General features: G+C 54.4%; 4 protein-coding genes across 4 annotated transcripts; 2 read left to right on the forward strand and 2 right to left on the reverse strand.

Moving 5' to 3' along the window:
• Positions 1-2451: 2451 nt before the first annotated feature.
• CkaCkLH20_01039 (aldo/keto reductase) lies at positions 2452-3836 on the reverse strand (the record flags this gene model as incomplete). Its single annotated transcript, XM_038883759.1, has 6 exons — positions 2452-3025; positions 3076-3183; positions 3233-3249; positions 3303-3448; positions 3535-3662; positions 3712-3836. 6 exons carry the CDS (start codon positions 3834-3836, stop codon positions 2452-2454), a joined length of 1098 nt encoding a protein of 365 aa, XP_038751354.1.
• Positions 3837-5347: 1511 nt separating this feature from the next.
• Positions 5348-8491, forward strand: CkaCkLH20_01040 (uncharacterized protein; the record flags this gene model as incomplete). Its single annotated transcript, XM_038883760.1, has 1 exon — positions 5348-8491. The coding sequence occupies one exon, from the start codon at positions 5348-5350 to the stop codon at positions 8489-8491; it is 3144 nt and encodes a 1047-aa protein (XP_038751355.1).
• Positions 8492-9346: 855 nt separating this feature from the next.
• Positions 9347-17442, reverse strand: CkaCkLH20_01041 (uncharacterized protein; the record flags this gene model as incomplete). The annotated part of the gene is made up of 6 exons (XM_038883761.1): positions 9347-10236; positions 10286-11659; positions 11716-11768; positions 11826-12079; positions 12202-12462; positions 17347-17442. The coding sequence occupies 6 exons, from the start codon at positions 17440-17442 to the stop codon at positions 9347-9349; spliced, it is 2928 nt and encodes a 975-aa protein (XP_038751356.1).
• Positions 17443-20252: 2810 nt separating this feature from the next.
• Positions 20253-21663, forward strand: CkaCkLH20_01042 (uncharacterized protein; the record flags this gene model as incomplete). The annotated part of the gene is made up of 2 exons (XM_038883762.1): positions 20253-20742; positions 20792-21663. 2 exons carry the CDS (start codon positions 20253-20255, stop codon positions 21661-21663), a joined length of 1362 nt encoding a protein of 453 aa, XP_038751357.1.
• Between the last annotated feature and the right edge of the window lie 2846 nt (positions 21664-24509).

Below are 24509 nucleotides of genomic sequence, written 5' to 3' on the forward strand. Positions count from 1 at the left end.
GACACATTCGTTTATTCATCAATCACTCTGTGTTGATTCTGGTCTATTTCAGCCTTAAATCGAAACTTCCGGTCCCGATGGTGGCTTGCAGGTCCAGTCCATCTTGTGATCTTGATGCAACGGACGCATCGCCGAGATAAGAGCTGCTTGAGTCCCCCACGTCCAAGGGGCTGTCGGATGTGTTCGTGGTAGCGAATGTGTTGACCTCCGCTAGTCCATAGTTCTCGGCCTCGTGTTTCGAGGAGGCTTGCGGCTGGATCAAATGATCTATCCGGTCAATCTCGCGCCCAGTCCTCTCGATATCATTCTGGAGGCCGTCTGCTTCCTCATCGGCAGCCTTCATGAAAGTTTTCGTAGATCTCTTGCCCCATTTCTTCTTGATTCGATGTTGAAGAGAGTACTGCCCTGCGATCCTGGACGGTAACAGGGCTGGAATTAGCAGACAGCCCTCCGAATCGTCCTTCCCGACCGAAAGTAGTCGCCCCTCCGTAAAAGCGGTTCCGGTGACTGTCACCTTCATGGGTTCTTGTGTCTTCTTCTGGTCGAGTATCCACTCAGAAGACGCAAGAACGTCAGCAGGTTCGTCCTGTTGGGGAGCCCCAGGCTGTGATTTAACCTCTGTCAAGAGAGACCCCAATTCGGGCCTAGAAGAGGATCTTCTCTGCCGCTTAGCTGTTGGATGTACCCTGATTTTACGAGCTTCTCGGGGTTGAAAACCATCCCTCACACTTTGTCTAGGGGGTGGTGGCGCGGCATTTCGTGACTGCAATGGTTTGTAGTCCTCTTGGTGAACTTCAACGCACTTCTTGCGTTTCTTAATTGGACCTGGTGTCTTTGAACCAAATGGTAAATTGGCCCCATCAGCAGACCGACGCTCAGAATCATTCTAGGCTTCAGAAATAGTTAGAATTGCTTGAGAATACTCGAGGACTGCAGTTACCTTCTTTACGATCGAACCGCGTGATAAGCTGTGAGTTGATATCCCAAGCGAACTTGGAAGGAACAGTAGCACCTGATCTTCTATTTTTGGCCAACGGAGAATGTTCGACTTTGACCAAACGCTGTTTAAGCCTCTCATTGCACGCATCAAGCGTTAAGCCGCGTGTTACACCGGGAGATTTGCTGGTTTCCGTCTTCAAGAATACAGCCGCTTCGTCTGGTCCAGATGAACCGTCCGAGTAGTCATTGAACCGTTTCGTATTTGCCTGACGGCGTGGTTCCGTCTCTCCATTCTCGTCCTCGATGAGTCCAATGCAATCCCGGGGGAGATGTAGCCCTTGATTGGATTCATCTGACCAGCGTAGATGATTTTCAAGTCTCTCGTAACTCCCACGGCAGGTGTCAGAATCCGAAGTTGGCGGCATGGTTGTCTCCGACGAAAGCCGTTGCTTCTTTTCATTTTGGGAGCTGAAACATTTTGTCAGTACTCAAGGCCTATATCGAAAATTTCTAGACCCACGAGGTTTGATTTGAATGACCGCGAACGGGTGACTTGTTTTCCTTCTTAACTAGACATGATATGTAGTCGCTCGATACCTCATGTCCCCTGGCGATACTGATCGCAAAAGGGGTGGATTCTGTAGGCGAACGACTTGGTTGATTTGTGGTACACGTCCGTAATCTTCGACACTTCGAGCGCCCGGATTCCATAGACATCATACCGGATCAAATTGTTCGGCCGTAGAATCTAAATAAGACACATGGTCCTGATTGATATGTCTGTCGATGCGAAGAGATTTGGAGTAGAGTGCAACTCCAAGTGAAGAAAAAGTTACGTTTCCAAAGATGGGAGAAAACCAATTTGCCAGCGATGGTGTTCGGGATCAGAAATTTGCGGTCAGATTGTGTGGCAGGTAGGTGCCTGAAAGGAACCGATGGACCGGTACTTCTTGCCTCTCACATCGCACATGACAGAAAGAGCAGCTGCTCGCACCTTCCTTCCGTTCTCCCAAGCCAACACCAACACCAACACCAGCAGTAACCAAGGAAGAAACACGTAGTGCCTGTGATGGAGTTCGCGGTGGATGGAGACTTTAAACATTGACTGAAATGTCTCTTGATCCTGCAACCCAGCAAGATTCATTTGTTACCCCCCCAACCTCATCGGACTGTTCGTCAACCACCGTACCACAACGACTGCCTGAATGGAAAACGCCGTCTCATATAGAGTATGATGTCCATTTTGAATTTCCGTCTCAGTTTAGTGCAAGCTATTGGTGTCATGAAGAACTAAAATCTGACAGATCTTCGGCTAGGTAAGATACCTGTTGAATAGCCTCATTCTTGTGATTGACGACCAATCAAGTACGAGGGGATTGGAGGTGTGACACCAAACAAGCTGCCAGCGTTGTGCCAGACGAACCTATGCGCCAAAGGCCACCCCCGATCTATCGTACAATTTCAGTAGTCCATTGGCCGCCATCTTCTCCGCTGAGTCCTGACTCTCCAGCCCTAGTGTCCGCCTTCTTTTGGCGCAATGGCCTTGGGCTCAGGGACGTAGTCGAATGTTCCACCCATATTCAGAAGCCAGACTTCACTAGGATTCGATGGGATCTTTTCGCCCCACAAGAAGTTGTGAGGAAATCCCATGTCGAATGGCACAGCTCCTTCAATCTCCTCAATGTCCTCATCGGTCAAGTGGAGGGCAAGGGCCTCGATGTTCTGTTTCAAGTGGTCGACGGTGCGTCCACCAACGATCGGGAAGACATAAGGTGTCTTGTGCATGACATATGCAAGAGCGACGCTGGTGATGATGGTGTTCTTGCGGTTGGCAATCTTCTCCAGGACCTGGCTGATCTTGATCTGCGCCTCACTGGCCTGAACCTTGCGGCCCTCCTGGGACTTGCGTTGCTCTTCCGTCTTGAAAGCGCCGCCGCCCAAAGCACCCCAGGGAGCTAAGCCCATGCCCTCAGCCTTGGTCATCGGAATGATCTCCCGCTCGAAGTCGCGAGAAGCAGCAGACCAACGGCCCTGGTAGACGGAGAATTGGCGGAGCCCATGGTTCCTGGCATACTCGTTCGCCTTGCTGCTCTGTTGTCAGCTCCGTCTCATCATCGCCCAGTCATCAAGACGTACCTGACAATCCACGCAGGAGTGTCGCTGATGCCCAAGTAGAGAACTTTGCCAGTGACAACAAGGTGGTTGAGAGATTGCATCAACTCAGGAATCGAAGTAGAATAGTCCCTAGTCAATTAGTATAGATCAATTATATCAATGGCCCAGGGGCATTTACCACCAGTGCACATAGAGCTGTGTTGGTGTCAGTGACGTCACTTAGATATACGAGTGAGTGAGGGTCTTACTAGGTCGATGTAGTCAGTCTGCAACTTCTGAAGACTGGCCTCAACAGAGGTATGCAGACTTTTGCTGCCGTTTCCGGTGAAGTTCGCCATGATATTAGGGGCCTTCGGTCCGGCCTTGAAGTTGGTGGTGTACTTGGTCGCGATGACTGGCAACTTGTTAGCGAGTCCTAGTTGAGAAGAGATGTTCACTTGCCCATCTGGTCTCGAACGCCCCTCTTCTTCATCCATTCACCGATCCAGGCTTCGGACTCTTCGAATTGATAATTGTTGGCGGTGTCGATGAAGTTACCGCCCTGCTCGTGGAAAAAGTCGAGAATACCGTCGACGGTCTTTTGATCGCATGTTCCCATGTAACCTTGCCTGCATTGATGTTAGTCGCAGTGTGAAATTCCAAGAACTTATAGCTCACCAAGCGTCGCCAAAGTTCATGGCGCCGAGGCACAGCGGGCTCACACGAACGGAAGCCGTGGGAGAGAGTATGCGGTATCGACCCAAAGGGGTCTTGGGAGGTGCTGCCATAGGTAGGGCGGACATGGTGACGGTTGTTTGCGCGATGCTTGAATTGTATGCTGATGTCGTGGAGGATAGGAGGGGAGGAAGAAAAGGGAAATTGTGTTTCAGGTGTAAGGGAAGGGGAAAAGTAATGGATGTGAATGAAGATTTGGCGAGGTCTGATGTCGTTGACTTTGTTTCGAAGGGAAGGAGGGGTTGAAAGAAGAGCAACGAACTTATACCGCTCCTTCCTTTTCCACGCGCGACGCGAAACCACCCGTGGACGCCGCGGGGTTGTCAACCAGCCGAATGGAACCATCCCATCCCCAGCCGGCAATGCAGGTCGTAGATCCAATTGCGGGTGACTTCATCGTTGCTCGTCGAAACCATTGGACATATGCGTTTAGAGTTAGCTCCAGCGCCGGGCCTTAAGTCCGTGAATGCTCCATCCATGATGTAGCAGGGCCCTGCGCGAAACCCAGTCCTGCCAGTAGCTGACTGCTCGTTCACCGTAGTTTTGGACAAACACCGAACTTATCCCCGACTACAGTGTGGCATCCTGCACCCTCTATCACGATGTTATCATGGAAATGAGTCTCACAGAGAGAAGATGACGCTAGCGGAGTCCGGCCGCAAGCCCGATGAGTGGCTAGGTAGGCAGTAGGACCACATTGCGGCGCAAGTTAGTTTCGAGAGAGTGTGTGATTCCTAAGCAATCGGGGCAACCTTCACTGTGCTTATACAGACTACGAATTATGCCCCAACATGTCATGGAAATCACGTTGCCAACGTACTCATGGCGGTCGCCCTGCTTGTTTGTTTCATTGACTGCGACCCTAGCTTGTCGATCTAAAAATCGGTGCGACGGCATATATGCTTTCAAATTTGCCAGTTGATGGAGATTCGTTTCGTCCTTGCGCAGTCTAGCAACACACTTAGCTTCACGAAAGTCTGACGTTGTTGCAACTTGACTGTGATGGAGAGAAAGGGATACCCCACTCGCTTTCACCTGGCAGCTACCTCCTGTCTACAGCCACAGGCGTTGCCCAAGCGGAGAAGAAATGCGACAACTTTTGAGAAAATGATCGGGAATTAGAAGAATATGTCGTCACACTAGGTACTGGATGTGACATGCGATCGAATGTAGCTATTCGCCTAATACGCCAGGCCGGCCACGTTCGCTTTCGGGCTCGCTTTTGGCAGACTACTGCAACTTGAGCGGCGCCCAGTGTTCAGGTAGAAGTCCCTGAGACTTTGCAGATGATCGCTTGCTTCGCTACCCGCCCAAGGTACAACAGACCTCGGGCCGGAAAAGGTCGAACTCCGGTCAATTTCTCACCTCACCCGACAGCACGGAGCAATGCGCCCGAGCCGCAGCTAGACAATGGTACGATAATTCCAAGGGTCCTTCGATATTTGCCTGCTGCTTCTAACGACTCGTCGGACCGCTCTCGCAGCATAGCGACAACCTCGATTTGACAGCCGATCGCGCCCCCTTCGACATGATACCATAGACAAACCGAATCGGTCATGGACGTTGACGAGGGTGCGCAATGTCTGCTTCCGCCCCAGTGCCATCGAAGGCCGCAATCCATGCGCTACGGGGTCTTTTATTCGGCACTTCGTGCTCCCTCGTGCTGCTGGCAGAGGAACGCCGCCAACGCATCAAGATCGCCCGGTCCGCTGTCGAGAACGGGAGGAAACTGAAGTCCCTGAAGCGATACAGCACCAATGGACGAGCCGCCATCCAGGCGCTGCAGGAGGAAGTCCGAACAGACCCCGACTTTGTGGGCTGGTCGAGTCGGTCACGAAGCAAGTGCTCTCTCGATTTGGACAATGTTGCTCAGGATCTCGGGCCCGACCCACGGCGGCCGACGAGACCAGCGAAACAAACAAAAGATCGAGAAAAACCACAACCTTCCACGACAACATCCAGCTCATCGACCGAGCACGCGACTCTTCCGACCCCTCATCGAAGGTTCGCTTCTGATCTCGCGAGAGGACTGGATCACGAATCGTCCTGGCCCAGTTTCTCAATTCGACGTGACTCCATGCGGTCGGTGTCTGGTGCCCGTGGAGTTGCGCAACACATGTCATATCACACAGATTGGAAACACAAACAGTTGGCCCTGGTTCTGGACAATTTCCGGGAAGAATTCCCCCATCTTTGCAGCGAAGAGGAGATGGGCCACGGTTTCCCGCCAGACTCGGATCGTTACACTCCACAAACGGCTGTGAGTCTTGTGCGCCAAGTATACAAATCGGTCGCCAGTTCTCGCGAGCTTCCCGCTTGGTTCATCGACTTCTCTTCGAGCTTATGCGTCGCTCTTCAGCGGATAAGTCAGCATCATGCAGCAGCAGAGATTTTAGCCATCGTCGTTGAGCATGGACCACTGAGTTTGCGCGATTATCTGCTCCATCGACCCCTTAGGCTCATTGCGGCCCTCGCATCTGGAAAGTACACCGAGCAGCTGATGGGAAAGAACCTCTCGGCTCGGGCAGAGTACACCAATCGAGTAAAAGGGCTCTTTCTGGCTCAAATAGTTGACATGGCCCAAATTATGCCCGACGTCCTAGCGCCTTACATCAACACCGGCCGAAAGCTTATCGTGATGGCTCTGTCGCTGAACTGCGGTGCCCAGATCATGAAGGTCTTCGGCCGAGTCAAGTACATTACAGAAACCCCGACACCTGAGATCATCTGGTTCATCGAGCGTCTTGTGGAGTACAAAGAACACGCACTGGCTATCGACACCTTTGCCGCATCTTACGCTGGGCTGAATGGAGTCACGGACACCAAAGAGATGTGCGGTGTTATAGTTGATTGTATCGTCAAGTCAAAGGGCTATGCGGCGCTCGAGGTTCTGAACAACTTGAATCAAATCAGCAAACGCGACGGCTGGCATGTCGACGTTACTTGGGTAGATTCTATTCTCTGGTCATACTGGAAGGCCTCGGAAAACTACAAAGCGACGTTAAAACTCATCAATCATGTGCAGGATAACGGCTTCTACGGCATCAAGGATACATACGAGATCCGGCGTAGTATCGTGCGAATCGGCCTTGAGGGGAATGATGGGCAAGCGGCCCAGTTGAACTTTGAAAATCTTTCCACCGAATATCCCGCTGCTCGAAACGATATGGAGCTTCGTGTTGCGTTGGCTCGGCGCAAGGCCTCGTCGGGAGACTGGGCCGGGGTGCGCGCAGAATTCGAAGCCATGAAGGCTACGACGCCGTTCACTCAACAACAGCAGAAGAGTTTCAGCAACATATTTACCGACGTCCTGCAAATTTATTCGAAAACCCACACATGGGGAGAAACCGAGACGTTCCTGGAAACCTACGTCCAAGAGCTCGACGTGGCGCTCAACAGCAACCTAGTCAGGTTCATCGCCAACAGACACGGCAGGTGCCGCGATATCAAGGCAATGGTGCGTTGGCTTGAGTTTTGCAGGATGGCCGGATTCCACATCGATCTGGTCTTCTGGCGCACCCTCTTCCAACGCTGTAAGCGGGATTGGAAGTACGGCGATCGCGACTGCCGAGAACTGTACCGTGAGATGACCAAAAGCATCACCGACCCGCAAGAGTTATCCGTCGCCTCCAAGGCCTTCAAGGAGTTGAAGGTCGTGCGCTGGGACGAACAACTCGCCCTCGTCCGTCTCAAGTCCCATCGGCATAATCCCGCCGATAAACGCCGCACACTGGACCGTATGTGCATTGAAGCACAACACGAGAACTGGGCCGTCGTGCAATCCATCTACAACCGCGCCGTGCACAACGGCATGGGCTACTCGAGCCGTTGTCTCCACCTGGTCGTCCTCGCAAACGTCCGCCTCAACGGCCCGCGCTGCGAAAAGGCCAGCAGCCTCCTCGCCAGAGCGCAGGCGGAAGGCCACGACATCAGCCACGCTGTGATGCCCGTTATCCTCGCCAAGTTCGACGAGGTCAAGGAGTGGTATAGCGCGCACACCGACAGCGAAGGTCGCGGCTGGCCGTTCCGCGCCATCAAGACCATCATCTCCGAATTCGAGGACAAGGGCATCCACATCGTCGAAAGGGTCTACAACCGCGCCGCCGAGATCTGCATCGCCCTGCGCAACTATCGCGAGGCCATCGCCCTCTGCGTCACTGCCGCCGAGAAGAACGGCCACGGCGACCTCTGCTACAGCCTCGGCAACTTCCGGAACCTCGTCTACGCCTACACCGTCCGCCACGAGTACGTCAAGCTGCGCTGGGTCATCTCCCAGCTCGTCAACCACCACTACCGCTTCGAGCACGGCTGCCGCCAGGTCCTCAACCGCTCCATCCACTACCTCAAGGTCGCCTCCCAGATCCCCAAGGCCGAGGAGTTCGTCCGCGCCGACCTCGAGACGCTCGAGTACGTCAGGCGGGCTCGTGAACTCATCGGCAGGGAGCACCACATCGCCAAGGCCGATGCCCAGGAGGAGATCATCGACGCCGCCCTGCCCGGCCGCACGCGTTCGGAAAGCGAAAGAGCCGAGGCCGTGTCCGAACGCGCGGCTTCATATCTCAAAATCGTCGCCGAAAATCGCGAGTTCGAGGCCGCCCGGCTGGCAAGGTTGGAAATGGAGGAGGAGGAGGTGGAGCGCGGGGATTACGATGGCTCCCCTACGCCCTACCAAGAAGAAACGAGTCTCCATAGGATGCAATCCGCTGAAGTTGCGTCTTACTGATACGTGGAACGATGGTGGAGGTCGAAGAGCATCAGGGGGAAGAAGACCAGCAAATCTAGTAATGTACAAAAACGTGTACAGCCAAGTACAAAATGTAAAGAACCTTTAGACGTATAGACCACATGACGGGCACCAGTCGCAAGGCAGACCCGAGTTCATTGCTCACGTCCTCACTTCGCATGGTGTGTGTACGTCTGTGACGAAGCTGAGGAGCCACGAGTCTTATCAATGTGTCTCTTCGACAAAAGCCAAATAAACAAGCATACTATTTCTGACGCGAGACGTATACCAGTCTTTTTCGTTTGGAGGCTCACGTTGCGGAAGGGTTCGGCAACCAAGTCGCGCGCGCACGAGTTGGTTCAAGTCAAATTGGTATTTGCATGGAGAAGAGGGGGGGATCTACGCGCCCGATGAAAAGCCTCACAGGAGAAACATGAACAATCGAGAAGCCATCTCAACAAATATGGTACACGTAGTTATCGATCCCAGCCCGCAGGGTCCTACCACGATGGGTCTGTTCCCCTTTCTCTCTTCGTTCAGGAGAGGCACACGTCGGCGCGTCCTGGAAATCAACTTGCCCGCTTGCCTCGTCCAGCCATTTCGACGTGTCTGCTTGTCGATGTTCAGAGCCGTCTCTAACCTCCATCCTCGCCTAGCAAGATCTCTTCTCTCCGTGTCTCTCGCCCTCTAGCTGCTCTCGGCAATTCTTCTCGATTTCCCATTTCGTGAACTATGATTATAAACGCCTCGGCCACCGGAACTCGCCCATCCTTGGTTAGAAAAGCAACATAGAAACAGTCATCACCAATCAATCATGCCCGCAATCGTCCATGCGGAAAGGGCCAGAAGAAACACCTAGGATTCATCGTCCGACCTCGTCGTCCCGCCAGTTTTGACTGATGGGGATATGCTGATGGCAATTTTCTTTGGCGCTGCCGGATTCGACCTGTCCGCGAAGCTCTTCTTCCTCCTGACCATGCCAGAAGTCATGGATGCATTGGACCCAGCCGAACTGCTGTTCCTCCGTTTGTTCTGCATCATCTTGCCGAGTTCGTCGTCATCGTCCTCCTCGCGCCGCCGCTTTTCCGAAAGCCGCTCTGGTGGCGCCACTGATGACGACTCACTGCTTGTGTCGGAGGTAACATCCGCCCCCTCTTGCTTGTCGCCAGTTGTTGGCAAGACCTCGGGGTCTACGTTCTCTGCGTCTTCTGCTTCCTCATCCGACGGGTAGTCGACGAGTGGTTTCGAAGCTGGTGTCGACACAGCAGAACCGTTTGTGGGATGTTTATCGAAAGCTTGGCTCTCGGGGTTGTCTTCATCATCGGATGTGTTGAAGTATTCGTCTTGCTCGCTGTCGATGTGAAGCTGTTCCGCGAGCCTCGCGTGCGGATTTGCCATCCGCTTAGCATGGTCTTCCTCAGACTCATTGTATAGATCCAGTGTGAAGCCGTTTGTTTGGTCGTAATTGGCAACAATGGATTTGAAGGTATCGGCGGGTTCGGCGTAACTTAGCTCAACCAGCTGGTCTCGGTAGTTCTGCACCAAGAACTTGCAATAATCCTTCTTGTTGTCATGCCCAGTGAGGTTGACGAAGAACTCTACACAAGCAGAATTAAGGAGATTGTCCCGGGCCATTGACTTGGAGGTCAAGTCAAGCAGCGGTTTCAACACGCCGTGTTCCATGAGATGCTTGTCCCAGAAGGCATCCTGGAAGTTTGCCAAATGCCGGAAAAAGCGAACAGCGACTGAGGACGTTAGTATTCGGTTAGACTGAGAGTAAAGGAGTGGACTCACTGAGTTGTATGTACTTCTCCGGGCACGCGAGCAGCTGGCAAGCTCTTCTCAGAATGTCTTGCTCCAGAACGAATTGTTTCGACCGGTGCCCATGCTGCCTGATGAAGAAGCACAATATCTCGATGAGATATGTGAACATGGAGGCGTGTTGTAGGGTAAAGTTCATGTCTTTGCGCTCACGAAGTTCCGTCAGCGGCTTAAAAAGGCGAGGCGCAGAGTTTGTGTAGAAAGTGTTGATGTAGATGTCTTGCTGGACATCCCCTGGCCGTCTGGGCCCGCTAGGTCCGTTAGGCCCATTAGGCCCGTTGGGTCCATTGGGTCCATTAGGCCCGTTGGGAAATTCCCCGTTAGACTTCGCAGCGAAGACCTCCTGCACCAACGGCGGCGGTGACGGCTGGACGTCGAGGAGAACCTTGACCGCGTCGGAAACCTGTGCTTTGACGCCCAGGTCGGCTTCCACCAGAAGCAGGTCGATGAGAGAATCGGTCAACGGCTGCTGACGCTCCTGGATTTGTCGGTAAATTGTGTGGCGAATCAGTTGAGAGTCATGGTCTATCAAAGCGACCAGCACATCGGTCGCTCCAACCCGGACACCCACATCGCTGTGACGCAGGCCAAAGTTGATCACCTGAAGAAGTCCGTGTTGGAGGAAGTTGGCGAAGAGGTTCTGTCGCGCCGGGGGCTGCAAGTTCTTCGAGATGGCACAGCACTGCTGTATGAAGAGCACGGCGTCCTTCTTCTTTTTCTGGTCAGGCTGGGTGGGCTTGAAGATGCTGAACAGCTCACTGAGGAAGTTCGCGTTCCCCTGTAAGTGCTGAACAATGTCGACCTGGTTGAAGAAGATCAACGAGTTGAGGACGGAAAAGGTCGGGTCGTCGAGAATCCGAGCCAAAACGACATCTTTCAAGTACTGCAGTCGGTACGTCTGATGAATTTTCCTGCGTATGTTGTCGTCCTCGATCGGCACGACCTCCTTGTATCTTCCTTGATTGCCGAGCCAATGTCGATGGTTTGCCTTGTGGCTCGGGAAATCGGGGTCGTATTCAAGAGCGCCGACAACTCCGATGACGCATTCGTCGGACACTGCAGTCTCGATAATGGACGTGTCGTTCAGCAAGATGATGGTCTTCATGATGTTGCATAACCGATGCAGATCGGGGAGGCTCTCGAGGTCTTCGGCCATCTCAACCAAAGGAATCAGCTTCCCAATGTAGCTGTCGTTGACCATGCACTTCACAAGAGCATCTCGTCCACTGGTCGTCTGGCTCATGATGCGCATGCTCGCCTCAATCTCAGGGATGTTCCCAATCTCGGCAGGAGGAAGGCTGATGGAGCTCGGCATCTCCATGGCGAGGTCATCAGAAAGACTGTCATCTGCGACCTCAGTGTTAGAGTAGCCTTTCCGAATTTTCCACTGGCGCATTTCTTACCTGCGGCGACCAGCCCACCCTGGAAAGTCTGCTGTACACTGTTGACGAATTTCCTGTTGCAGCGCTGTCAGAGACGTAACACTTGAACGAGGACATGATCCACGACATACCAGATCATAGCGCAGCCGTCTGCCTCTTGAAAAGATAGCGCCATGTCAATGCCATTAGCGGGTTCGGTCCAGACGATCAAAGTCTCTACATGATGTGTCAGTCCACTCGCGCCGGATGATATAAAGTCGGACGACCTGCCTTGCTGTTTCTGGAAGCCATCCTCCTTGCAAATCTTGGTCTCCAGTAGGAGTCGGTCTGGGTGGTCTTCGGATTCGACGATGACTCGGGGGTCTCGAGGCTGGCCATCTTCCGACTGGTGACACGCGACGACATTAGCATCTAATTCATCACGAGAGAATACGTGGAGTGCGCGAGTGACGAGCTGGGCGAAAGCGCAGGAAAGACAAGGCATGGCGCGCAACGGACGTGACGCACCTGCATGAAGGCAGCGGTACAGAAACCGGTGCCTCGGTCGAACCAGTCATTGTTGCGCAGTTCGTAGACCTTGACGCGTTTCTTGTCCGTCGCATGATGAGGCACGGGTTGTGCCATCATCAATGGTTCGGTGCCCCCCTCGGTAGTGAGACGGGGGTAGCTAAGGATGTCGGGGGCGAGGTCGAGATGTTGTTGAAGGGACAGCTCAGCGTCGGTCTGGCTTAGGATGGTGAGCGCCACTTTCCCGTCGGTCGGTCGCGCCTGGAATGGGGCGCGGCTCGCACGAAAGACTGGACGTCGGTCGGTGACGACGGGAGAGGCAAGATAGCGAAGAAGTCGTCGTGTGCGATGCGTTCGTCGATGGTTTGTGGCAACGAGAAGTGCCGGGTGACGTGATGATCAGGGAGCCATCAAAATGGGAGGGGGCGGTCGGGTCGCGCGATTGGCGGGCGCCGGGGGATTTGAGCGACGCAAGGCAAGGCAAGTCGACGTGTGAGTTTTGAAGGAAATGATGCTGCTGACGCGACTGCGATAACGGAGTACAGGGCAGCAACGGCGATAATCGCGCTTGCAAAATAGCGACCGGGGACGAACAAGGCAAGACGATGCGTCTGCGGCAGCGAGGCGCAATTTTTTTTCCTCGGTTTGCGTGGGACGTGAGGTGGTTGATGATGAGATGGAAGAACTTTGAGGCTGTCTCCGGTCGCTCGGTCGGTCGGACTGGAAAGGCGAGAACTGGGACGGGACACTGGACCAGACTGGGCTCAGGTGCTGGTCACCTCGGGCTGTTGGCTGCTGGGCTGGGATGGAAAATGCGCTGCCCGCTGCTTTGCTTCCAATTGCTGCCCGCTGTCCGCTGGCATGGGGTGGGGGGAACCGGCGGACGGGCACGGTGAGGTAAGGTAGCAAGGTGGTAAGTACCTTTCCCTTCCATCCCGGCCGTCCAATGCCAATTGACGGAGGCGAGAAAAGCTGGAGAGCAATGCGCGTGATTCTCTGGCAGTCCCTGCGTGCTCAGTGCCAAGTTCCAACTCACACCGTCATTACCTCACCTGAACCTAACGTGCCAATCTTGCCCCAAGGACAGGGTGCACGGTGTGAGGTGCTTAGGTATCCGTACCTTAGGAGGTACCTAGGTAAGGTAGGTAGGTATCCCAGGCCCGCACTAACTGGAGTGGGCTCGCGGCGTGCCATGCACGTGCCATCAGAGTTCATTGGGGGCAGCTTGCGGCTAGCCGTCAACCTGCGGCTGCTCGTCTAATTATCCTGATCTGGTAGGCGCTCGTCTGAGTTTTGCCGCTTGGTGGGATATCCTGACTAAGCTTCGATGATCAAATGCCGGGGACACGCGCTACTTGCCCTTCGGTGCAACTTTAGGCTACAGAAATAGACGGGAACTGAGGTGTCAAATAAACTGCGCAGAGGCGACAAATGGGGGGCATCTGGACCCTGCAGGAGCGGCAATGAGCCGAATGTTTTCTCTCCAATATCAGACGCGCTCCAAGCTTTAACACTGCTTCTCAGCACGCCCCAGCCAAGCCATGCGTTCTCTGTGACATCCAGCCAAGGTAGACTGCAGGCGTGCTTTGTACCAAAATGCAGGTAGAACCACCTCATTGGTAAGGCAATCAACGGTATGGTATCCTTATCAAAAGCGAATGCCTTGGAAAGCCCCTACTCAACGCGCCGAGGGGAGTGACATCGTCATGCACACCTGTACCTGCCTTGCTACGGACGGCCGTAGAATTCGACAGTGGTGGCTCCCAAATACTCAACAACACAATCCGCAACCAAGCGCCGCGTTCTGTCTTGACTCTACACCCAAGTGTAGTTTACGCTGCCATCCATCGCAGTCGTGGCCAACCATGATGGCCTGGCTTCTGGAAGCAAATGCGGGATGCAGCTGACAGTCCAGATACAGATCTGATGCCCCACGTCTCGAAATGGCACACGTCCCAAACGATCAACAGCTCCAGCTTGGTTGCTCCCGTGCAGATCATCTCAAAAGCTCGAGCCACAATGTTGGGTCCGAGAAAGCGGGCTCTCAAGCCTTGCCGGAATTCAAAAACTCAGACATGCAGGGATACCGCCCGACGAATTTCCCATCTCCACGATATCACATTTCGATCCCCGCTCTAACAGCTTTCGGCACCCAGCACGACCCAGATGCAAGGACGCAAATAGTAGCTTCACCCGCTACTGGAACTGTATCGCCGATAAAGTTCTTCTCGGAGCACCAAAAATCTCTGTGCGCTCACCTTCTAGACGCATTCAGCTTGAGCGGAAGACCTTTCGTCTGTTCGCTAGGTAACAGGCAATCGGCCGACGGAGACCACAAGCCACCAAACGATGGCGATGGGCAACGACTTGTCTCCCCACGGAATCACATGACGCCTGCCTTTTCTCAACTCCGCGGCGAAGCATGTGAACGCGCTTTACAGGAACCCCACAATGCTTGCTCTGGACACTTGGTCGATCTAGGCGGGGGATCATACCAGCTCGGGTTGAGTCTCAACCAGTGACTACGGAGCTGGGAGCTGCGCGTCTGCCTACGCGCCCTCAGTATGGAGGCACGCCAAACACGAGACGCAACCTGCTTGCCTTTGTTCAAGGTCCGAGAAACACAACGGGGCGGGGCTGACGTACACCAGCGATGCGCCGAACACGCTACGGCCACGATGCCATTGGCTGCCGAAAACTGGTATTGGAAAGGTGCAGATGTGGCTGGGACGCCTTTCTCCCGCTCGATGTCATTTGAGACTCCAAAGAGGAGGCGATGACTTGGCAGGAACAAAGGGAATCTGGACGACTCGGGCTTTTTGAACACGCTGCAGTTTCGCGATTTAAGCTCTTCCGACACTCCCGGATCGGCGCCGTCGTGATCACGGCGCATATGCGGGCTCCGCGCGAACAACTCTCCTCACCACCGAATCTCGGCGCGAAAGCCGACTGATCCTTGATAAACGGTCAGCATGCGAGTACCCGGAATAGCATTGGATGGCGACGCCGGCTACTCTCGCGATAAGGCACAAAGGTGTGACATGCCATGTTGGCGATCGGATGACAGCTAAGATGTACGGACGAAAACGCCTATTACGTGCTCATCCTTACCTCAACTCTGCATCCAACCTCGAAGAGACAGTAGCAACCAGTCTTGACCGCCGTCAAATTTGACGGTCACTACAACCAGGGTTATGGAGATTGGTCAAGGAAACTATCCACCTGGCTCCGAAGCCAAGGAGCAGCAACATTGGGGCCCTAGCAGGGGTAACGATTGAACCCGGGCGGGCCGGAAGCTGGCGAGGCCACGACGGAGAAAATTCCAGTCAGGGCGATTGCAAGGGTCCTGGACACCCGTCGCCCGCGGACGGCGTCTCAGGCTCTCAGCCCAACAATATTGAAGGTACTGCGTACAAACAAGTTTTTCGGCGGCCCGAACGAGGCGATTGGGACTGGGGTCAATTGCGGCTTTCAACCCAGCATCTTATCTCTGTGGCCTTCGATGACTGCCTGAGGAGCGCCTCACCATTCGCCGTGAAACCTATGTTGGGTGGCCAATATGCATGTCAGACTACCATATTACCCAGTTTTCCCGCCCAAGGCCTGCCGCGATGAAGGCACACCGGACAGCATCGATACGGCCGACGAGCGACACAGAAGCCTTCTGATGTATTTTACGTCTTGATAACGACGGAACTCTCTGCGTATGGGCATGTTTCACTCATACATCATTGCCATGAGGCGGCTACAACACACCTCAACGTACGGGTACGCGAAGCACGGCGAGGGCGGGATGGAACGGAACATTATTCCCATGGCAGGGTTGCATCATGGCGTGGCTATTGATAGAGCACCCATGTGTTGATCGGGACTAGACAGTCCTTCCCTGAGACTTGATGGTGTGGGTGGCCTGGTTCAGCTACTGCGTGGCAGCGCGTCGCCCGGCATCACGGCAAGCCCATCCTGCGAAGTCTCGTTTCTCTTTGTGGGTTTTCCAGACATACATCTGCTTAGTACGACTCCTCACGGTTCTTGGCCGAAGCCACGATCCTCGTTCAGCAGGAGGGCGTTGAATCCAGCGTCGGGGTTCCGCAGCAGTCAAGGCATGAGGCTGAACATCTTACGGAGCGGTGCCCACTCCAACGTTAACCATCAAAATGTCTCGACTCGCAAGGGCGGGTAGCTGATACAAGGTGTTGCTTCTTCGAGCCCTGGACAAGACAAAACGCCATCTAACTTGCACAGGGGTACCCGAGATAAGAGAAAAAGCAAAGAGCAACCTTGCGTCGGCGATGCAACGGTACGCTGCATGGCGAGGTTATTTTCCTCAAAGGTGCCGGGATGGTATCGTCGACTATTGCTCAGCTTCAAAAACCAGCGACGAGAAGCGGTTAGCAATATCCACGAATGGCGAGAAATCAATATTCCCAGGGCCGGGCTACCGGGGTCGAGATAGCTGGCCACTCCCAATTCGACCTGGCTCTCGCTGTGCTACGCTCTTTTCGACCTTTTAGGTGAAAGAACCCCCGTTCAACCTGTCTTCTTTCGGTTCTATCAACTGCCCGGGCAAAGAGTGCGTTCAAAAGCAACCGCTGTCAAGATGGCAACGGGCTTTTTTTTGGGGGGGCGTGGGGGGCCGTCGCAAGTATATCATTGCATTGTGCAAGCCGTCGGGGAATTATTCGTTATTCCCATAGTAGCTTCTTACGAGCTACGGCAATTGGAACGGAGCGCCATTCAAATGAAAAGTTGAAATTGAGGGTTGGGCAATATTGGCAAATCCTGGTCGAATCTGACGAGGCGGGCTTGGGGTCTCTGACATCCTGAGGATCGAATGTGCGGACAGCAAATACGGGATGACAGCACGACCAATCAAGGTGAGTTTGATTCGTCGTTCTTGGCGGCAAGAACCGCCGTTCAAGTACGTTACTGGAATACAGAAGTGCGTCAGCCAGAAGTTTGTCAGACGCGAGCCAGGCTAGCCTGATGATGTACTGGGAATATGGTTTACGTGTTTCCGGCATGGGATACGCTGGTTGTCAATCTGTGTGCACAAGGTCATGCCTTGCTTGCGGAGAGATGTCGGCAGCTCCTGACAAGAAACAAGACGGATAAACGCAGTGAAGCGAATGTAAGCTTACATACTTCGCGTGCGGCAAGTGACCAAAGAAGCTGCCATCGCCGGAGCGATATCAGTTCGTCCAGGTCCAGTGGGCTATGTTGCACGGGTGCCTTGTGCATTGGCTTGGTAACGCAGCGGCGTGTAGAGATATCAACTGCAGGAGCATCACATCACATGGAAAGAGGCAAGATTGCAACTCGATAATTCCTTCCTTCATCAAACTCGTCCGACCCCCGGCAGCGTGGCAGATGGGTACGGACACCGGCCATCCAACCGCCGGCCTACCTTAATTGTGCCATTCCATTCCAATCCCAACCTCACATCAACATCGACCTCCACCAAACGGACGGAGTTCTCTCCACCTACCCATCACACCTTATTGCCCTGCGGATACTGAACCCACTTGCACGGGCAAGTTTCTTTCTGGCAGGGGCCAGTCTGACACGCATAGGACTCTCCCGCGTCGCCCATCTATGTGCGGCCAGAACATCTGCCACGATGTCCAAGTCTGCAGGCAACAAAAGCAAGGAACGGTAAACCGTGCTTCGAGCCGGTGGTTTATCTCGCGCATTTTGAGTGGGGGTTATTCGAGATAGGCCCGAGGCTCGCCCGCCAGACGTCGTCGACGTCGTCGCCGTCGCGGCCGCTTGTCTCCTTTGGCCGTCGCGGCCTCAAAGGCAAGAAGGACGTCGACGTATCCGCACGATTCAGCAACATTGCAAATGGCGACGGATGCCATCGGCGACATCGACGTAATGGAAAGAGATGCCGAGTGGCGTGCCAGATTCAAACACGACGGAAGCCAAAAGAGCCCCTACGATGGCAGCGACGGCAACCATCTGCGTCACCCCCGCCCGTTGCCACGGCTGGCTTTGAGAACAATAAGCCCGTTTGACAAAACGACAAGCTGATGGTTGCGGGTCCTTACTCGACCAAGTCTAGCCGGCGGCGGCGAAGCGGCGGTGGAAGGACGGGAGAGAAGACGGATGGTGTTTTTTTGGTGTGAGGGTACGAAGTAGGGGCACATTGGCACACCATCAGCAATTCGACAATTCATCATCGGCATCGTCAAGCGGCCCTGGTTCCCCTGAAGCGAACCAGCATTTTTAGTTTCCACTTACCTACCACCTAGATCACAGCCCCTGTTCAATGCGGCTGGCCTCTCCCAAGTCTCCCCCCAGTCAATCCCCAAGCTCCCGCCAACCAACGCACAGCGGCCAACTTCAGTGCGTTATTCGTACCTCAGTCCCAGCGGATGGCTGTTCGGGCCCTGAGGGGAGGGCAGCCGGCGCGAAGTCTGAGCTGATGATGTCCAGTGGTAAGGTACTGAGTACTTGGGCGTCGACTAGCGGCGTGTCTTCCCACCGGCGCTATCGAATTTGACCAAAGACTTTCTTTTGGATCCGCGACCACAACGTTCGCGCTATCGCTGGCGTATCCCTGCCATCAAGTACCGCTACCTATCCTGAATACGAGGCACGTTCGTCCATCAACGAGGCACAGTTCGTGGTGCGAAATACACGCTTGGCCTTCCTATGGAATCAGCGTGACGAAGCCAGGAAACTCCAGCAGAGCAAGCCCGCGAACCAGCCCGAGCTTCAATCAGTCAACCTTTAGGAACGCTCGAGGCGCTGCAGCTGTGGTTCGCTGCATACACCTGGCTGGAGGTCGTGTCACACATGAACATCTCAAAGTGCTCTCTCTTCAAGACGTTCTGAGGCCGCATCTGCTGCTGTGCTATCAGTCAGTCACTCACACGTCTGGAAATCCTCACGCCGTCTTCACGTCCTCGGCCCCTCGGTACCGTCCGCCCGCCATGAGGTTAGTGGCTCTGCCTCCCGCAGGCTCAATCGCGCCGCGTCTTGCTTCGGCCTGTTGCGAGTCGTCAACAGCCGCTATCAGAGGCAGCCTCCAGGCCCGACCGTGCGATCCAGGGACGACCGTGATGACGGCGGCCCAGGGGACACCAGTGCTATTATCACACAATGCCTCCGAGCCCAAGGAGCGGAACTGACGGCGGCGCCATCTTCCTGCGGCGAGTCTCACTCTCTAGCCCAGACCGAGAAGGATAGACTTTACAAGCTGGACATCACCGGGGTTGCCAAGGAAAGCTATATTGGGGCCTGTCGGGATCCAGAAGCCAGAAGCTGCACAGAAAACGAGTGAGCTGCACGTTTTCCTAGACCCCCCCGCTTGGAATTATCCTAATCCACGTCCTCCATGCATCAGTCTGCACATATCCTATCCTGTACCACTCCCAACGCACCCCTTGCCCATGCACTCCCATGTCCAATCCCAAGACACACACCACACCTGCTACGCCTTAAAGGAACCAGGGCTCCCGAACCCAGCTTCTGTTCTGGGCAAGCTGATGTTCTCTTCCTCCATTGACCCTCTCTCTTCCTCTCTTTATTAGTACTTTCCCCTCCCGAATTCCAAGCAACCCATCATCTTACCTAAGTGTTAATTATATTGACTGCGTCCCTCCCCATCGTCCTGCTTGTGGAACACCCTCTCGACCTCTTGCTTCAACCTACCGACGACCATCCGTCCACCTGCCAGAGGCACGAACCATCGTGGATAACGCTGGCTGCCAGTGAACGGACGACTCTTGCTAAGTCGATATTAGTATTTGGATTCCAGAGGGTTTTCTCAGAGTTAGGACCGTGTCTGTGGTACGGATATCATCCGAGGTTCACCTGCGCCACCTGAGTACAGCCCAAACCGACAGCTCGGGCTCGACTTATACGGCATCCCATCCTTCGAGAACGGCTGTGCGCGTCCGACGATCTTTAATTATCGACACACTTCCCGCCTACGCTATATTACCCAGGGAGTTTTCTGGATTGCAAGAACGTCTTCACATCCCAACATCCCAAGTTCGCTATTCATTCCAAAAAGACCGACGTGCGGTGCAACGAAAGGGACAATGTCCGTCTTCTCCCTAATCAAGAGGTCACGCCAGCAGGCCAAGGACCACAAGGAGAAGCAGGCGGAAAAGGCAAAGGAGGCACCCAAGCAGGCCTATCGACACATTCCAACCCACGCTGCCGTTGACGCCCTTTCCGGGGCGCCAGCGGGTTACAGGCATGAGGACCGGTCCAGGATTCTCGAGGAGAACCGGAGGAGGAGTGCAATGGTAGCCAGCGGCTTGACCAACAGAATGCCTGGTCCAAGTCTTCCACGAGTCTCCAGCAGCCTTTCTCATGTCACCTATCCTGCGGCCCATGCCAACCCCGTGGGAAATATGCCGAGAGCCTACAGCTACAGCGGCGTACCGCACCTGGCGCCCTGGGAGCAACGAAATATCAAGAACCCATCGATGTATTCCGTCCCTGACACCACCCGGATCTCACTCAAGGGCAAGGAGGTAGACAGATCTTACGCTTCTGGTCGCAACAGCCCGTCATCAATCAAAGGTACGTTCTTTTTGAGATTAACGTCCAAAACGCAACTAACGCATCACAGCTGGATCTCCCGTTGGTAGCTCAAGCCAGTCCACCAGCTCCCAAGAAGACCTGGAGATTAAGCCTTCGCGGCATGTGTCTATGCCTCCCACTAGCTCAGAGCCATCTCGAAATCCTGCCGTCGCGATTCACACCCATCGTCTTCACCCTAGCTCTCGCCGGGCTTCAGATGCGTCGGACAAGGGCGACACATCGCCAAAGGCATCGCCGACCGACAGAAGCAGGCCACCGCCCTCGATGAGGGGCTTCAACTCCATTCCGGCCATGCCTTCTCTACCGCCGATGCAGCTCGGCAGCCCTTTGACCAACCAACCGCCGGCGCAACCGGTGTTTTCGTCCTCGGCCTCCACCCGGTCGTCGACGCATGGATCTATGTCCTCTTTCAACTTCAACGTCAACAACACTCCTTTCTCAGCCCCAATTTCGGGCAGGTCATCCGCCGCCACCACTCCCGCCGCATGCGTCACCCCCGAGCCCGTCTACGAGTCTGTCGAAGAGGAGGAAGAAAGCTCATCTTACACGTACGCCCCGGCCCCGGCCGCTTCCGCTGCCGCACCGTCTGCCCTCAAGCAGAAAGACCGTCGAAGCACGTCAAAGTCCAAGGTCACCCGCTTCACTGAGCTGGAGACGATCGACTCCCACACGGAGCAGCCAACAATCCGCAGCATTCCGTATGAGCAGTCCCGCCAGTCCACGCCGCCCCAACTTTCCAACGACGCCATCAACAAAGCCATTGCCGTCGAGATGATCTCGGCCGCCCCTGCCGAGGTAGTCTCGGCGCCAAAGTCGGGAAAGCGCCTTTCGAAGCAGCCCGGCTCCAAGCTGACTAAGAAGAGCCGTTGGTCAACAAAGAGCTCGGCCGTTGCAGTCTAAGCGTCAGTCAAACGACTGTCGGACGGATCAGAGACGGGGATGTTTGTTGTTGAAGAGAAACATCCGATTACGAGTCAACACCGCGTGGCCGATGCATCGACATGCAGCATTCGCGGGGATAGTGGCGGCTCTTATTTTTCATTTTTCACATGTCAACTTGCAGTTGCTGCCGCTGGGCCTCAGCAACGCCTGCTTTACGGCCAAAGCAAAACCGGGACTGGACACTTCTTCAGGATTGAACTTCAGGGTGGAATCGACACGTGCTTGCTTCATGACGACCATATCACGACCAAATTTATACCGAAAGGCAAGGAACACTCATAGACCTTTTTTCCATTTTCCATTACTACCTTTTATTCGCTATGTCAGGGAGAGGGAGGAAGCCAGCCCCGTGAAAGGGACGTTGTAAGCTTCTGGGTGGCCCCCAACTGTATCTACTTCGATTTGTAGCGTATCTTGGGACCTAGTCTGATGTTGGCATGTCTTGTCTCGTCTTATTGGCAACAAAAACATGGGACAACCATCGGACGGAAAACGACGAAAATAAGAAAGTAAGCAAAGACAACTTCAGAAACGCCATGTGCCCATCTCAGAATGAAGTGACGCACGAGTCTCTCGGCGGTGTGACGAGAGACATCTCACGCGGGAGTCAGACAGGTCTCTCGGGAGGACGGCACTCAGCACAGCTGACGTGCTGCTGCTGGTCTCAGGCACATGCCGGGCAGTCAAGGTTTTCTTAGCCTCACGGACCCGAAAGGAATACGATATCTTTTTGGTCTTTCCCTCCTTGCCTCCCCTGGCGCCACACGGGACGCTCTGGATAGTTGGGCGTTTGTCTTGCTTTAGTCTCGCCTTAGTGCGCGTGGAGAGGCGACGACACGCCTATCATTTAGTCCCGGTGCGTTGCGGGAACGGGCTTTTGGTTCATCGCGTCGTTCGACGATCGGGCAAAGGTTTGAACGGCACCTTCGGTGCGAATCTGAACACCGATAGGTGCATGGAGATCTGCGCGATTGTCGAGTTTGTCTTCGCGCCTGTCAGAGTGACCTTTGAACAGTCCCTGTCTCTTCAAGGCCCGAAAGGGGAATGAGATCGTCAGGGACCAAGGAGTCTAGATCCAGGTCCAAGAGGGGAAAAGAACCGGATCCACTGGAGAATAATCGCGGGATGGCTGGTCGTGAGGGCGAAAACGTTGTTGACGTTTGGGCACCCCCATGCTCGGGCTATTATTTGGGTGTATTCCGAGAGCTTGCATGACGCCTAGTACAGATCGAGAAGAAGCGAGTATTGGAGAAGCATGGGCGGGATACATCCGATAGCTGAAGCGCCTCAGGTAGGAGGTTTGCGAAGCTGGCTGGGGAGTTTATCTTGGCTCGGTGAGCTCCGTGATTCTCGTTCTCCTCTCAGCTGCGAACTCGCTGCAGCAATTCCCCTCTTCTCTTGTTGGTGCCTATGCTTGTGTGTTATCTGTCATGCAGTCTTGTCAGTCAGCATGTCCTCGGCCGAATATGCATGCAGGGCCATTGAAATATTGGTTGATGGCGCGGAGGAGTGTGCAGCGCATGGCATATGCAGTACCACATCTGGCTCTGGCGCCTCCGCCCTGCTTGTTTGCTTCGTTGCCTGCTGCGTTCCCTATCTACTGCGGTTCACCGACCTGCCGGGGGCTTGATTGGCCTCGGAGAGCTGGCGTTCTGCAGGTTCTCGAACGGTCAGTTGGGGTGATGGGTTCCACCTGCGATGATGGTGGTTGTCGGTGCTGGTCTTGGCTTTACAGTCAGTATTAGCTAAAGTTGACCAGTCAGACGGGTGGATTGTGGCCGAGAGACAAGAACAATATCTATTCTTCGTGCTTCTTGGTCAATATCTACTCCTCGTGCTTCTTGGCTCAACCTGAACAGGCCTTGGTGATGAGGGCTGTGTGCTGAGGAGTCGGAATGGCTTGCGCTGCAATTTCCACCCGGGCTCGCTTTTGCACTAATAGCACGGGCAGCTTGGTGGCTTGCGAGGGCCAGCGGAAGAGTTGAAGTCGAAAACCGCCAGAAAACCCATGCGTCTGGTATGACGGAAAACCCCTTCCAAATCATTGGATGGCTCGGGCTACCACCAGACGTCAGGTACCAGCAGCAGCTATGATCAGACCACAAAGATAGACGAAGTCTGGCTCACAGCGGCACACCGTAGTAGCTGTCGGGGACTGCAGGCCAACTGTGGGAGTTGGCGTCTAATTCTTGTGACTTGTATCCGAGCCTGGTGTGGGTTCAAGGTAGGAGGAAGCGGCTCTGGATTTCGATGTGAGGCCGCGCGCCGTCTAAATAACAACGTGGCCGTTGAACCCTGAAAATAGCGGCTGGAGATGATGGGGCCTTACCTGCCTTCGTCCACCACTCAACGACTCGGCCACGTTCAGGTCTGGGTACCGGATCCGGCTGACGAGGGCGGCTATGCACACCGGATACGGACGGTACAATTCGGGGCCTGGAAACCATAATAAACGTGGTTTGATTGGTGAGTCAAACTGGATGGTTGTATTGGTCGCACAGAACACTGGTAGGTCGGCGAAAGCATCGCGGGGCATTTGGACCACCGCATCGGGAGAAGTTGCTGCCAGGAATGTGGGAAGGAGCGGACCGCGTCTGCCGTCGGCGTCATCGTCCAGTGTCTTGGATCGGATATTGGGGGCGTGGGAGGGTAGTTCGGCTCGCACATCAACTCGGTGCTACCCTGTTCATCCTTGATCGAGGATAACAAACCGAAAAGAGCTGAAAACCGCCAGTTTTTGGGATGACAGACATGGTGTAGTCCGTGATTATCAAATTTTTGCGCTGTATATATCTGATTGTTGT

The sequence above is a fragment of the Colletotrichum karsti genome (genome assembly GCF_011947395.1).
Source record: "Colletotrichum karsti strain CkLH20 chromosome Unknown Scaffold2, whole genome shotgun sequence".
Taxonomy (NCBI): Eukaryota; Fungi; Ascomycota; class Sordariomycetes; order Glomerellales; family Glomerellaceae; genus Colletotrichum; species Colletotrichum karsti.